Genomic DNA, 16,312 nt, shown 5'->3' with positions numbered 1-16,312 from the left:
TGAGACCAACCACACCAGTCAAGCAAATTCTGGCATTAAGCACCTTCCTCCTTGGCAATGCGGTCTTTCTTGAGTGGTCCCATGAATGCTTTCTTCTCCTCCATGGTCTGGAAACAACCGTGGCCAAACTTGGAGGTGGTATCAATGAATTTCAGGTCAATCTTCTCCAGAGCCCGCCGTTTGGTCTGCACCAGCAAGGACTTGCGGAGTGTGAGCACTCGCTTCTTGGTTCCCACCACACAGCCTTTGAGCATGATGAAGTCATTGGTTACCTCACCATAATGGACAAAGCCACCCAGTGGGTTGATGCACTTGTCAGAAAGGTCATAGTCAGTAGATGCATTGTTCTTGATCAGCTTGCCATCCTTGATAAGGGTTTTCTTTAAAGATTTTATGGATATGGTTATTATGCAATTATGTCTGTATACAACATGCATGCAGTGCCTTTGGAGGCCAGAAGAAGACATTGGATTCCTGGACTGGAGTTACAGCCAGGCGTGAAATGCCATGGAAGTGCTGGGAATCAAAACCACTGAGTCGCCTCTCCAGAGTTCCAGCTGTTTTTTTCAGTCTCTCCTTTAGGTGCGGTTTGCTTCCTAGTCACTTTGGCAGAGGTGCCTTGAACTCATAATGTTCTGTCTCCACCTCTCAAATGCTGGGATTGCAGGTGCGCAACATTTTATCTGGCCTGTTTCCCTGTTTTCTGAGGAAAGAGATGGTTCAGTGGTTAAGAGTGGCTAGTCTTCCAGAGCCATGTGGTGGCTCCCATTTCCCAGAACTCACATGGTGCTTCACAAGCATATGTAATTGTAGTCACCATGGGATCCATGTTCTCTTTCGGTGAACAAAACACCAGCTGAGCCATCTCACTTGTTTATTGTTTATGTAGCCTGGTAAGTCTGCAACTTGTTTGTAGACCAGGTTGACCTCAACTCACAGAGATCTTTCTGCCTCTGCCTCCTGGAATTAAAAGCAGGTACAACCATGCTCCCCTCCCTTTTTTTGAGGCAGGGTCTGTCTACATAGAGATCTGCCTGCCTCTGCCTCTCAAGTGCTGGGATTAGAGGCGTGCACCACCACAGCCAGCTACTCTATTTTTTTAAAGAGGACACTGCAATTCTTTTTTTTAAAATATTTATATTTATCATGTACACAGCCTTCCTTCCATGTGCACCTGCATACCAGAAGAGGGCACCAGATCTCATTACAGACGGCTGTGAGCCACCATGTGGTTGCTGGGAATTGAACTTGGGACCTCTGGAAGAGCAGGCAATGCTCTTAACCACTGATCCATCTCTCCAACCTCTCTCTCTCTCTCTCTCTCTCTCTCTCTCTCTCTCTTTCTTTCTTTCTTTCTTTCATTCTTTTTTTGGGACTATATCCTTTTTCTTTTCTCTCCCAACCTTATGTATATTTTTAAACACACTGTAAACCAATTAGAATTTTTTTTGTCTGAATCTGTCTTTGCTGTATATCACTATCTTTTTCTGACCACGAGTCTTTAACCAGCTAAGTGATATGGTTAGAATGAAAGCTGTGACACTGGTGCCTGGCTCTGCCCCATTCTTTAACTGTTTGAGAGTCTGGTGGAGGTATCGGCAGAGCCACTTTTGTTGTCCTAGAACTATGGAGTTTCTAGGTCCATGCCACCACCAAGAAACCCAGACAGGAGAGGAAGCTAAGCCTGCAGATGAGAGCTGGGAGGGGGGGCTAGTTTTTCTCTGAACCCAAGGTGCTAGGTTTGGGTACAGCACCTGGACTGTGCCGTGGCTGAAAAGTCTCACAAAAATGGCTTTTTCATGAATTTGTACCCCAAATGTTGGATGCCAAATGTGTGTTTCTTTGGGACTGGATCAGGAGGCACAGAAACTTATGTCTACAGTTTTTCTTATTACCTAATTCAAAAAAGAAACTCACAAAAGAGTTGTTTCCTAATTTTTTTTTTTTTTTTGGTTTTTCGAGACAGGGTTTCTCTGTGGCTTTGGAGCCTGTCCTGGAACTAGCTCTGTAGACCAGGCTGGTCTCGAACTCACAGAGATCCACCTGCCTCTGCCTCCTGAGTGCTGGGATTAAAGGCGTGCGCCACCATCGCCCAAGAGCTGTAAAGTATATAAGGTTCAAAGACATAAAAGCTTAAATTGTTTTGAGGTCTAAAAAGGTAGTTTTGAGTTGTTAATACAAGTCAGGAGAGAATGTGAATTAGGTACAAAATTTTGGACTCATCAAGATAGAATAGATAATAGAGTATTTTCTTTGAATTTGCTAAATGCAAATGTATTGGACATTATAAACATAATTCTTTCCTGGTAATTGTTCATATTGTATATAGTTATACTGAATTGAAACCTTCCTTTTTTATTTAGACAAAAGGGTAAAATGTTGTAGAATATTTTGATAGCACTCTAACACTCCAGAGACTGTCAGTAAAGCTTACCTTGAATCAGAGAGTACAGCTAGCTACTAGGTGACCAAAATTAGCCATAGAGGTTTTGGAGGACACAGGATGTATAGAGAGACACAGGAAGTAGTAGGGAGAGGTTTTTTTTGAATCAAGATCCAGGAACTTTACCAGTAAACCACGAGCTTTGTGGTAAAATATAAAATAATGGAAATAGGTTAATTTAAGATATAAGAGCTAGCTAGCAATACACCTAAGTGATTGGACAAGCAGTGACTTAATTAATATAGTTTCTGAATAATTATTTTTAGTCTGGGTGGCCAGGAATAAACAAACAGTCTCTGCCAACATAGGGGCAATTAGATTAGGTTGGAATTCTCCCCCTTTCACCTTAGACAGTCTTGCATAGCCTTGGTTGGCCTTCTGTGTATACCAGGTTGATCTTGAACTCACTGAGATCCACCTGCCTCCACCCCCAAGTGCTGGGGACTTAAAGGCACGTGCCACCATGCCTGGCTCAACCCTGAATTCATCATCACTCACCTCATCCCTCTCTCACTTTTCCCACAGGTTGAATGGCTGGGTAAAAGCCAGGTATAGTGGTGCATGTCTTTAGTTCCAGCACTTTGGAAGGCAGAGGGTGGTGGATCTCTATGAGTCTGAAGATAACCTGGTCTACATAGTGAGTTCCAGGCCAACCAAGGATACATAGTGTCCTATCTCAAAACAACAACAAAATCAGAGTATTGATGAAGAGATGGCTCAGCGGCTAAGAGCAATTGCTACCTGTGGTGATTGGAATGAGAATTGCCCCATAGGTGGTTGAATACTTGTACCTACTTGGCAGAACTGTTTGGGAAGGGTTAGAAGAAGGATTAGGAGGTGTAGCCTTGTTATAAATAATAAAAGAATCATACATATAAAGCAAAGAGAGTAATTGGCTAGCAAGCCTTGGAACACACACCCCATTAAAGGGAGAGACCTTATTTAGGAAAGTAAGCATGCCATGCAAGACTGGGCCAAGTATCTACTGGAGGTGTTAATTAAAAACACCTTTTTAAAAAAAATTTTGGAATAACTATAGATCCACAGGAAGTTACAAAAATTGTACAGAAAATATCTTCTGAACCAAGTTTCCTCCAGAGGTCACACTATATATTATGCTGTAATGTCAAAATCAGGGAGTTGATACTGGTATACTATTGTATAGAACATTTTATTTCCTTTATTTTGGTAAACAATGCTACAAGGTGTAGATTTACCAGTTTAAGCAACCATTCTCCTGGTGTGGAACATTTTGGCTGTTTCAAGTTTCCAACTAGTACAAAAAACAAAAACAGAACCCGAAGTGCAGTCTCTGGAGATCTTGGGTAAGCCTATGCTTTCACTTTCTGAGATGACAACCCTAGGCACAAATATGTGTTACAATGTGTAACAAATATATAGCGAACACATTACATATGATTTACAATGTGAGTATATATTCAGGATTTTCGTTTTTTTGTTTGCTTTTCAAGACAGGGTTTCTCTGTAGCTTCGAAGTCTGTCCTGGAACTAGCTCTTATAGACCAGGCTGGCCTCGAACTCACAGAGATCTGCCTGCCTCTGCCTCCCCAGTGCTGGGATTAAAAGCGTGTGCCACCCCCGCCCGGCTATTCAGGATTTTTTTAAGGTTTATTTTTTTATTTTATGTATATAGGTGTTTTGACTTTCTGTTTGTCTGTACACATGTGCATGAAATACCTGAAGAGTCCGGAAGTGAACACCAGATCCTCTGGAACTGCAGTTAGAAATGGTTGTTAGTACCATGTGGGTGCTGGGAACAGAACTTAAGTCCTCTGCAAAAGCAGTAAGTGCTGTTAACCACTGAGCCATTTCTCTGTCTATCATGTAAGTACAGGAGCTGGAGGCCAGAAGAGGTCATTGGATACTGTAGAACTAAAGTTACAAGTGATTCCCAACTGCCATGCAGTTCTGGGAACGGGATCTCAGTCCTGAAAGAGCAGCAAGAGCTTTTTATTGCTGAGACATCTCTCCAGCTCCACCCACAAAACATGTTTATGACAAATAATTAAATATAAGAAAAGCCTTTATTTTAATAATTCCTATCAGAGGAAGAAACATTTAACAGCTTGGTGATAGCATTATCATTTTGAACAGGCAGAGCTCAGCTGAAAGTATCTTACTTATCTGTTGTGGGTTATTGGTACACTGTGTGAAGATGCATTTGCTGTAATTGGTGTAATAAAAAGCTAGATGACTGTAGGAGGCCGTTTGTTCATCCCAGCTGCCCGGCCAGCTTAGCCCCAAAATAACCACACAGAAACTGTATTATTTAAGCTTGGCCCATTAACTCTAGCTTCTTATTGGCTAACTCTTACATCTTAATTTAACCCAAGTCCATTAATCTGTGTATCACCATATGGCAGTGACTTAACCAGCAAAGATTCGGCATGTCTTACTCTGGCGGTGGATCCACAGCATCTCCCTGACTCTGCCTTCTTCCTCCCAGAATCCAGTTCTGTGTTCCCTGCCTACCTAAGTTCTGCCCTATCAACAGGCCAAGGCAGTTTGTTTATTAACCAATGAAAGCAACACATAGACAGAAAGACTTCCTACACCCTAGAGATGACCAATAGCTAGGAAGAGGTATGGGTGGGATTTGCAAGGAGATAAAGGAAGACGCATGAGAGATACCAGTAGACACAGAAGAAGCAGGATGGGCTGTTATGGAATAATCATGTACACTGAAAATGTGTTGCTATCATTGTTAATAAAAAGCTGACTGGCGGGATTTTCAGGGCAGGAAAGAAGAGCAGAGTCTCCAGAGTTTCGAGCAGAAGTAGAAGGAAGCAAGATGAACATGCCATGTTGGAAGAAGGTACCACCACATGGCAGAGAGCAGATAAGAAATATGGGAGGTGGAAGGAGGGTCAGGAGTTTAAGGTCATCCTCCACTACCTGGGCTACATACTTTAAAGGCCTGAAATAAATAAAAAGATAAGGAATCTTATTTAGTAATTCAGATGTTCATATTTAGTGTTTACAAGTGAATCTAACAATTAACCAGGAAACAAAGAACATGGAAATTACTACTCTTTTTTTGGGGGGTGGTGGCAGAATCCACTGTGTAGCTCTAGATTGCTTGGAGCTTGCTATGTGGGGGCCAGACTAAACTTAAACGAACAGAAATCCTCCTGCCTCTGCCTCCCCAGCGCTAGGATTAAAGATGAGTAGCACCATATCAGGCTTTGTTCTTGTCTTTTAAGTCCAAATTTTTATATTATGACTTTTAATAATAAAATCACTAAGTAATTTTCCCAAGGCCAAGCTTTTCTTCTTTGCCTTCATCTTTGTCTTCACCTTCTTTTCATCTTATAGAAGTTAATTCTGTTAGGGCGATGTTCTGGTTCCAAAAATGGTGATTTTAGCTCTCAACTATGTGCCATCTGACCACAGTTCATGCTCAAATTACAAATAAGGTACTTACCTTGTATGTACACTAACTAACAGAGTATGCTCAAGTAGAAGTGGTTCAAGAAGATGACCCTCATTACTTTGGGGAATTACAGACTCTTCTATTGTTTAGAGAATTGACTGGATTCATTTACTGAAATACAGGCTTGAGAAGATGTTGATTCATATGTGTTTGAAAGGAGAGGTATGTTGGAAAGTTATGGTTGTGTGATTATCTTTCTACAACACACTCTGTTAAGTACACAATTTTGTCTTCACTTGTCCCTTAGTCCAGATCCAGCAGATATAATCACAAACTTTATTTTTGTTGGTCTCAAAAGGGGCTGGTGAGATGGTTCAGCAGAGGATCTGAGTTTGGTTCCCAGCCCCCATATGGTTTCTCACAACGTCTGTGTTTCCAGTTCCAAGTAATCCTTCATCCTTTTCTGGCCTCCATGGACACCACACTAGATACCCAAGTATAGGCAAACACTCACACACAAAAAATAATATATATATATATATATTAACAGTTCCACTTCTCAGCCAAGCCCAAGAGAAGCAGTAATCCAAATCCACCCATCTTTGTTGCCAATGCAAGCTACATGAAGTGTGATCTTCTTCACCCATTTGTAATTTCTACGAAAGATATAACTCCATTATTCTCACCTAAGTCACTCATTTCTACAGTGGTAGTAGACTGGGTTACCGTCCAGCCTAGACGCTGCCCCGCTAGGCCTTAACTTACCTGGCATCTGTGGTGCCTTCTGGGTGGATGAGAAAACCAAGTAAGTAAGAAGGGTCTGCGTTCACCAAAACTCTCTTCCCAGAAGCTGACCTCTGGAATGGTGCGCCGGACGCGGGGGCCGCCAGGAGGCGCGCTGGCCCGGGAGGACCGACAGGAGCAGGCGCGTCTAGGCCGGAGGAACGCCCGCCGCACTCGCTGTCCACGAAGCGCCAGCTGAGGGGCGGGTGCAGCCCGTGCGGCTGAGGCTGCCAGCTACTCAGCTCCTCCGCGTCGCTGCGCTCCCGGAAGCCGGATTGCCAGGCGAGTCCTGTCAGTGCGAGCAACGCGAGACCGCTTCTCGCCGCTTGCGGAGAGCACCGAGCAGCCCGGCCTGTGTGCGGCGGCGACTCCCGGGACCGGACCGGGCAGCGGAGGACCATGGCAGAGACTACCGCCACTCCGGTAAGGGCGTTGATGCGCGGGCGTCTCTGTCACCGGGGCTTTAGGGGAAGCGCGGAGGCTGGGGACCACCGCGGGCCTTGTCCCCCGCGTGGGTCTGGGGCCGTCGCCCGCCCTGAAGGGCCGCCGCGGACTGCCGCGCCGGAGCACCCGGGTCTGAGGTTTCGAGCTCGAACGCGCGGTGCTGCTTCGCGTTAGCCCGCAGGACGGGGAAGTGGGCTCGAGGGGTTTCTGAAATCCGCCAGCCATCGTGTACAGCCGTGAAAGCTGTCGTTGCTAGGCGCGGCAGGACAGTCACCTGCGAGGCGGCGAAGGTAAAAGCCAAGGTGTGCCCTTAACAGACTGCGCGTCGACGGCCACTGTCGCGCGCCCGCCCGCCCGCCGGGACAAGGCCCTGCAGGGACCTTGGAAGGGCCGACGAGGGCGCCGGGCTTAGCCAGTCGTGCGCGTGTGCTTGTTTGCTGCAGGCCTCCAGCGGATAGAAGCCAGAGCCACCAGGGCAACCGGGACAGCCCTTGCACACAGCCATTAAGGATGAGGGAATGGTTGTTTGTCAGGGACCATTGTCCTAAAGATGATAGCAGGGACCATTGTCCTAAGGATGTTTGCAGAGAGCCCCACACCCCAACTATCTTGAGAACTATTTGTTAACGGAACCTGCCCCACATTCCAACTATCTTGAGAACTATTTGTTAACGGAACCGCCCCACATTCCAACTATCTTGAAAACTGTTGATGGAATCACAAAAAGAATGTTTCCGCTTACACCAGGTGGGCTGACTGGTGACCTTTGCTACCCCTACCCCCCACCCCAAGCCAAATTCCTTATTCAAGGGCTATATAAGCCTCAACCCTTACCCTAATAAAGGGAGACCTTGACAACAGAACTTTGCTTGGTTTCCTTTTTCTCTCCCATGATTCTTTCAGGTAGCGCCTCTTCAGACTCTGAATAACTGGACCTGCTGGACGGGTCAGTTGTTTAACAGAACGTTCTGACTGGAAAGTATTGCTTGTGTTTGCCACCCAAGAAGCCATTGGTCAGCTCAAAGAGACGTTTTAATAGGTCAGATGGCAGGCAGGTCTGCTGAGGAAGCGCTAGGAAGTAAGAGAAGGAAGAAGAAAACGGGAGCATTGGGTTTGGACGGGGAATAGAACAGAGGAGAATACCATCCCTACTCCTGGAGCTTATTTTTTTTTTCAAACCAAAAAAAAATTTTAAAAGATAGTAGAGACCATCATGCTGAAAGCTGTGCACATACTTTTAATTCTCTAGTCGTCTTGTTTAGGAGGTAAAACCATGGCTCACACTTGGGAGTCAGAGAGGAGGATCAGAAATTTTAGGATATCCTTGGCCAAATAATCAAATTATGTGTCTTAGAAAAGAAAGAAAGAAAGAAAGAAAGAAAATAGTAAAAACAGGAAATTAATTTCAGTGATATGTGTTATTTACCCTAATGCATGCAAAGTTTCAACAGTATTGAATATTACAAAATTGTTAATGAGATTTTACAGCTTTTCATCCTAAGTCTTCACACCATTGTTGATTTTTATACGCAGCGTATGTCAGTTGAACTGACCACATTTCAGGTCCTCACTGATCACATGGAGTCAGTGGCTATGGTACTGACCAGGGCAAATCTGTTTTATGACAAAGAATTGGGAAATACTGATATTTTTAATTTTGAGAAACATTTTTAGGGGCTGGAGAGATGGTTCAGCAGTTAAGAACATTTGTTGTGCTGGGCGATGGTGGCGCACGCCTTCAATCCCAGCACTCGGGAGGCAGAGGCAGGCAGATCAATGTGAGTTCGAGACCAGCCTGGTCTACAGAGCTAGTTCCAGGACAGGCTCCAAAGCCACAGAGAAACCCTGTCTCGAAAAACCAAAAAAAAAAAAAAAAAAAAGAACATTTGTTGTGCTCTCAGAGGACCCTGGTTTAGGTTCAGCATTCACATGGTGGCTAACAACAATCTGTAACTCCAGTTCTAGAGTATCTGATGCCCTCTCCTGACCCCTGAGGGAATCAGGTATGCACATGGTGCCACATATATTCACAGTGACACGGTACTGATATATATAAAACAAATAAACCTAAGCGATTTAAAAACATTTCTAATCTTTGAGAATTTAATAGAATGTATTTTGATCATGTTCACCCCACTCATTCTCCTAGCTTCTCCCAGGTTCACCCCTTCCTTTATCAGTGTTCCCTAATTTTGTACCTATGTGTCTATATGACCCATGGAATCCAATTTGTGCTTCTCATATCCTCCTTGGTGTATATTCCATCTACCAGAATGTGGTTGACCTACCAGGAGCTACACCCCTAAAAAATGGGCTTTCCCTCCCCCAGATGCCGTCAGTTATCCATAGCTCCTCAGTTATGAGGTGGGAGCTCATGAACCTCCTCTTCCCCTTCTATGCTGTAATGTTGGCTAGCTTGATTTTTTTTTTCCAAGACAAGGTTTCTCTGTAGCTTTGGAGCCTGTCCTGGAACTAGTTCTTGTAGACCAGGCTGGTCTCGAACTCACGAGATCCACCTGCCTCTGCCTTCTGAGTGCTGGGATTAAAGGTGTGTGCCCTGCTGGCTAGCTTGATCTTATGCAGGCAGCCACAGTAGATAGGAGTTCGTGAGTACCACGGTCTTGACACGTCTAGAAGACACTGTTTCACTCCAGTCCAACCTTAGGTCTTAGGACCTTGTTGCCCTTTTTCCGCCATGGTTTGGGCAGTGGTATGGATGCCCCATTTGGTTGAGCACTTCAGTGACAATTTTTTGTTTTAGTGTTGTTTTTGGTTTGGGTTTTTTGAGACAGGGTTTCTCTGCTGCTTTGGAGCCTGTCCTGGAACTTGCTTTGTAGACTAGGCTGCCCTCAAACTCACAGAGATCCACCTGTCTCTGCCTCTCGAGTGCTGGGATTAAAGGCGTCCACCACGAACGCCCAGCCTGACAAATTTTTTACTACTATGAGTACTATTGAGTCTTTTTGAGACAGAATCTTGCTATGTAGCCCCAACTGGCCAACATATAGATCAGGCTGGCCCCAAACTCACAGAAGTATTTCTGCCCCTGCAAGTGCTAGAACCAAAGGCATTTGCCACCTCACCAGCTGTTTTTGTTTTTGTTTTTAATGTACCTTATAAGGTAGAAGGGGTTGGTATTAAGAGTACAAGTGGAGAGATTGGCTTTAAACAAGATCAAACTCCTTTGAGAAAGAAAGGACCCATGTATTATTACTGATAGGTTTGGTGTGGGAAGAAGTATAAAGAAAAAGAGTTTAGGCCTAATTTCTTTAGTTTCCTTTTTTTTTTTTTGTTTTTGTTTTTGTTTTCTGAGACAAGGTTTCTCTGGATATCCCTGGCTGTCCTGGAACTCACAGAGATCCACCTGTCTCCCTTCTTCCCCCTACTTCCCAGTGCTGGGATCAAAGGCATGTGCCACCATAGTCTGACTTACTTCAGTTTTCTTAAAGTAAGACACCATGTCATCTCTGGAGTGTAAAGTGCTATGTGAATAAGTCTCTGCCCTCCCTGTGTGCTCCCTAAATCAGAAGGTAGAACATCCATCACCTAAGAATGTGCTTAAAGCACACCATCTCCATTTTCTTATCACACTTGCTGAATGAAAATATGGATTTTAACTGGATTGTCAATGACTTTGTGGGGCCGGGATCAGGATTTGGGATTAAGGTCTTGTTATTGTAGCCCTTGCTGGCTTGATACTCACTATGTAGCCCTGACTAGACTCAAATGCAGAGCAATTCTCCTAACTCAGTTTCCTTAATGCAGAGGACAACATGGGGGAGTTGTGATATGGGATTCCCCTCTATATGATGTGAGTACCATTGATGAATAAAGAAACTGCCTTGGCCTGTTGATAGGGCAGAACTTAGGTAGGCGGGGAAAACTAAACTGAATGCTGGGAGGAAAAAGGAAGAGTTAGGGAGAAGCCATGGAGCCACCGCCAGAGACAGACACAATGAAACTTTGCTGGTGATGCACAGATTAATGGAGATGGGTTAAATTAAGATGTAAGAGTTAGCAAATAAGAAGCTAGAGCTAATGGGCCAAGCAGTGTTTTAAATAATATGGTTTTTGTGTGATTATTTTGGATCTGAGCTACTAAGCTGCCGAGAACCAACAAGTGACCTCCTTCAACAGAGTTGATTCTCTTCTTCCACCATTTGGGTCCCAGGAATTGAGCTCAGATAATCAGGCTTGACCGCAAGTCGCCTCAGTAGCCAATTGCCCAGCCTTTTCTAGTTGATTCTTTTGCACATTAGTTTGAGAGTTTGCAGAAGCCTGGAGGGCACTGGATAGTGTTAGTAGTGTCAATGAGCATTGACCGTTGGTGTATGACAGCATCGCACATGGTTGTATGATTTACTTTTGTAGATCTCACCCGACTGCTTGTAGAAACAAGCAAAAAAAAAAGTGAATGATTTCAACTCATTCAAAGTAGGAGGTCAGCTGAGCAAGTGACAGTAGTGAAATGGGGTTGAAAGGTGGCAGAAATGGTCAAGTAGGGAAGAAAGCAAAGCCATGTACAGGTGGTAGGCCAGGGCAAATGCAATCATCATAGGCTAGAGTTATTACTGATGGATTGAAGATCAATGAAATGAGACTAAGACAGTGCATGAAGTGGAAATAGAGGGCTGTGGCCAGAGCGGTTTGTCAGGTTCAGAGAATTAGGCCGTGAGGAGGCTTAGTCCAGCCTCCTATATTTGTTGTCCAGATTTCTTCCATTTATGATACTCTGTTTCACAGTACATTCAGTAATGAATAGCCTGTGACTTCCTTGGAAAAAAAAAATCTAATTCTGACATTGTTACCCGCCTGAAAATTCCCATCTATTTTTCCACATCTAGTTTGTCCTTTGGAGTTTTATAGTATGAGATTAAATAAACCTGTTCTACTTTCAATTTCATAACCCTTGAATATTTTAAAATAGTTGTCGTATTTTCTCTAGACTATGCATCCTCAGTCTGTCAGCTATTACTAATTGGTATAGTTGTAGTGTATAACCTCAGTGAAAGACAGAGCTAGAATATAAATTCTTAAGAGATTTGTCGTAGAGCACTGTGGTAAGTAAAACGTGGTGAGAATTCTTTGCTTTTTCCAGAGATAGAGGGGGCAGCAGCAGCCTGAATTTCTGGACTCTTTATTAGAGAGATGGGCCAGATTGGTCCTAAGAAGCGAGTTTATTTATCTTTATCACTACCTTTCCCAGCCCATCCTTGAACCCACCAAAACAGTTCCCTTGGCTTTTGATGCCCACAGGTTTCAGAGCAACAAGGTTAACAGGGAGACTTAACTTTTTTTGTTTGTTTTTGTTTTTGTTTTTGAGTCAGGGTTTCTCTGTGTATCTTTGGAACCTATCCTGGTGTTTGCTTTGTATCCCAGCCTGGCCTCGAACTCACAGAGATCCTCTTGCTTCTGCCTGTGGAGTGCTGATCTTAAAGGTGTGCACCACCACCACCCGGCCTAAAACTATTTTGATTAATATCAGCTGGACAGTTAAGGAGCTCTTATCTGGTTGTAGTTTAGAGTCAGGAGTCCTTCTAACTCATCGTCTTGCCCCCCATCTCTCCATTGCACGTAGACTTCTGAATGGGACTCGGAATGCCTTACATCTCTGCAGCCTCTTCCTCTTCCTACACCTCCAGCAACAAATGAGGCACACCTGCAGACCGCAGCCATCTCCCTGTGGACAGTGGTGGCTGCTGTGCAGGCCATAGAGAGGAAGGTGGAGGTCCACAGCCGGCGACTCCTCCACCTAGAAGGCAGGACAGGGACAGCAGAGAAGAAACTAGCCAGCTGTGAAAAGACAGTGACTGAGCTTGGGAACCAGCTGGATGGCAAGTGGGCCGTGCTGGGGACCCTGCTACAGGAGTATGGGCTGCTTCAGCGGCGGCTGGAGAACCTGGAGAACTTGTTGAGGAACAGGAACTTCTGGATCCTGCGGCTGCCCCCAGGTATTAAAGGAGATATCCCAAAGGTAATACCCCCCTTCTAGGTTACAGCAGTACCACTAGCTCAGACACTAGCAGTTTAAGGGTAGTCTTGATCAGTCAGGTACTTAGATATTTTTATTTCCTCTTAAAATTTCTTAGGTTGATGGAACTCTGAAGGTACTTTACGTTTGTCTGCTTGAGAACTCTACTATGTTCATATCTTCCTTGCCTTTTTTTTGTTTTTGTGAGACAGTCATGTAGCCAAGACTGGCCTTGAACTGCTGATTTTCTGCCTATATCTCCCAAGTGTTAGGATTACAGTCATGGGACAACCGTGGCTCAGTACACATTTAGAGTGTCAGCCTTCCAGAGAGAAAATCCATAGTTGACTCTTTTTCCTCTTTTAATATCTTTCACTTTTCATGTATATGAGTCACTTCTGTCTTTATAAAACTATTTGCCACAATCTTAGTGAGAAAATTGAGTTCAATTTCATTGAAATCCGTTAATTTGAATTTGGTTGACAATTTTGGTGAAAAGTTAGAGGGAAGACAATGTAAGGGATTATAATCATGTGGTTCTGATAAGGGCTAGGGTCGTCTGTGAGTCTAGGCTGTCATTCATGGAGCAAGCATGCTAAGATGCTAGCACTGTCTTTTGAAAGAACTAGTTATAAAACAGGAAGGAAGTTTTTTTTGTTTTTTTTTTTTAAAGATTTATTTATTTATTATGTGTACAACATTGCCAGAAGAGGGCACCAGATCTCATTATAGATGGCTGAGAGCCACCATTTGGTTGCTGGGAATTGAACTCAGGACCTCTGGAAGAGCAATCAGTGCTCTTAACCTCTGAGCCATCTCTCCAGCCCAGGAAGGAAGTTTTGATGATCATTGTTTGGCAGCGAGACACCTAGTTTCCAAACATACTCTTATTTTTTTTTTTTTTGGTTTTTCGAGACAGGGTTTACTCTTTCATTTATACAATTGTTCATAGACACAGGCCTTTTTAATTCTTTAAAAATGTTTTTTTTGGGGTAGGCATGCCTTCATTCCTAGCACTCTGGAAGCAGAGATAGGAGAATCTCTGATTTTGAGGCCATCCTGCTGTATATAACAGTTCCAGGGCAGCCAGGAATACATAGAGAGGCCTTGTCTCAAAAAAACAAATTTTTTTTTTTTGGCTTACGAGTTTGATATGTAGCCCAGACCGGCTCACAACTTAGAATCTTGCTTCAACCTCTCAAGTAATGGGGTTTCAGGCATGGGGCACCATACTTGGGTTCCACAAGTATTTCTTGAATACATTTTTGTTTATTTTATATATTTTCTCAAAGAAAAAACTAACATGTAAAACATATTTAAATACTTTGATAAAAGTAAAGTCAGGTTCTTGTTAGTGTTGTTTTCATATGGATGCCTGAGAAGGTCTCACTAAGAAAATGATATTTAGCCAGGTATAGTATCATATGCCAGCACATGGGAGCCAGAAACAGGTGATCTTGTAAATTTGAGGCCAGTCTATGGTACATAGGGAGATCCAGGCCAGCCAGGGATATACAGTGAGGCCCTGTTTTAAGGGGTAGGGCTAGGGAGATGGCTCAGTGGTTAGGCTGCTCTTCTATAGGACCACAGTTTGATTTCCACTACTCACATAGGCTTGCAAGTGTACATATATGCAGGCAAAACATCCATGGACATATATATATATATACACACACAGACACAGACACACACACACACACACACACACACACACACACACACACACACATATATATATATATAATTGATATTTGAGCTGAGTGAACTTCAGGAAGAGGCCCAAGATTATGAGAAGATCTGAGGAAGAGCTTTCCAGGTAGGAAAGTCCCCAAGGCACCAAAGTAGATTTATAACACAGGAAAAGGAAAAAGGCCAGTTAGCCAGTGTGCATGCTTGACTAGAAGCACGATTGAAGAAGCAGAGTGGAATCATTATTGAATTCTCATTGTTCCAGGAATTACCTGCTTTGGCATGATGACACACTATTTTAATCTTAGTACTTAGGAGGCCAAGGCAGGAGATGGAAATTTGATGTTTTGTTTGAGATATGGTCTCTCTACATAGTCTTGTCTGGCCTAGACCTCACTTTGTAGACCAGGCTGGACTTGAACTCATAGATGTCTGCCTGAACCTGCCTCTGATTCCCAAGTTCCCCAGTGCTGGCATTAAACCTCCAGAATGGAGGTTTGAAATGAGCTGGGGTACAAAATAAGACTTTATTCTTTTTATGTTTGTTTGTTTGTTTGTTTGTTTGTTTTTGAGACAGGGCTTCTCTGTGTAGCCTTGGTTGTCCAGAAACTTACTCTGTAGATCAGGCTGGCCTTGAGCTCACAGAGATCTGCCTGCCTCTGCCTCCCGAGTGCTGGGACTAAAGGCGTGCACCACCATAATTTCTCACCACCCCTGGCTCCTGCAAGACTTTATTATTAGCAAAAATAACAACAACAATAACAAAAAAGTCAACTGGCTTGGTATACTTTAACATTTTTGGAGTTCAAAGTGGAATAATTTTAAAAACTCCATAGACATTATAATATATGACTGATACTATGACCTTTAAGACCAAGGAAAGGAATTTGAGTTAGAAACCTAAGTCCATGGGCTGGAGAAATGGCTCAGTGGTTAAGAGCATTGCCTGCTCTTCCAAAGGTCCTGAGTTCAATTCCCAGCAACCACATGGTGGCTCACAACCATCTGTAAAGAGGTCTGGCGCCCTCTTCTGGCCTTCAGGCATACAGACAAAAGTATACATAATAAATTAATAAATAGATAAATATTTAAAAAAAAAAGAAAGAAACCTAAGTCCAATGAGAAGAAACTGTAGAACTTGAGTACAGGAATTATTTCTGGCTTATGCTTAGAAAAGTTATGCTGGCTGCTTTGTGGAAATTTGTCGAGGCAAGAACAGAAACAGAGTGGAAATTGTGAGGGAGCATTAATAACAAGAAAGTGGGAGTGGTTTGAGTGATGAAGCCATGGCCATGAGATGAAGAGAAGTAGATAGACACGGGAACTGCAATAGGATTTTATTTGCTGGGAATGAGGAATAACTGCCATTGTAAATTAACTGTGGGATGATTTACTTAGAACTTAGTGTTCTGTTTTACTTATTTCAAGGCTTATAATTTTCTTAAGAGTCCTAACTTGCTCAAGATCTTATGGCTACCAACAATAAACAGCAGCATTGTATTTTTAACCTAGCTGGATCTGAAGCATATACTCTGTGGATTTACTGACTCTTAGGCTCTTAGTTTAAGAACTGAGAGATGCCTGGGTG

General features: G+C 43.4%; 1 protein-coding gene across 3 annotated transcripts in view; it reads left to right on the top strand.

Annotated features, from left to right (window-relative positions):
- The first annotated feature begins 6,825 nt into the window (after nt 1–6,825).
- The window catches only part of Znf398 (zinc finger protein 398), a 28,108-nt gene continuing 18,621 nt past the window's right edge, over nt 6,826–16,312 (top strand). Inside the window, exons 1-2 of one of the 3 annotated variants that reach the window (XM_005372008.3) lie at nt 6,826–7,043; nt 12,643–13,038. In XM_005372008.3, the coding sequence (XP_005372065.1) occupies nt 7,020–7,043; nt 12,643–13,038 (420 nt within the window). In that variant the 5' untranslated portion in view covers nt 6,826–7,019. Of the gene's footprint in view, nt 7,044–12,642; nt 13,039–16,312 lie in introns of those variants that run through there. The other 2 variants (XM_026778443.1, XM_026778444.1) reach the window with 2 other exon arrangements.

The sequence above is a fragment of the Microtus ochrogaster genome, unplaced genomic scaffold (genome assembly GCF_000317375.1).
Source record: "Microtus ochrogaster isolate Prairie Vole_2 unplaced genomic scaffold, MicOch1.0 UNK153, whole genome shotgun sequence".
Lineage (NCBI taxonomy): Eukaryota > Metazoa > Chordata > Mammalia > Rodentia > Cricetidae > Microtus > Microtus ochrogaster.
This window is presented reverse-complemented; position numbering and strand designations above follow the sequence as displayed.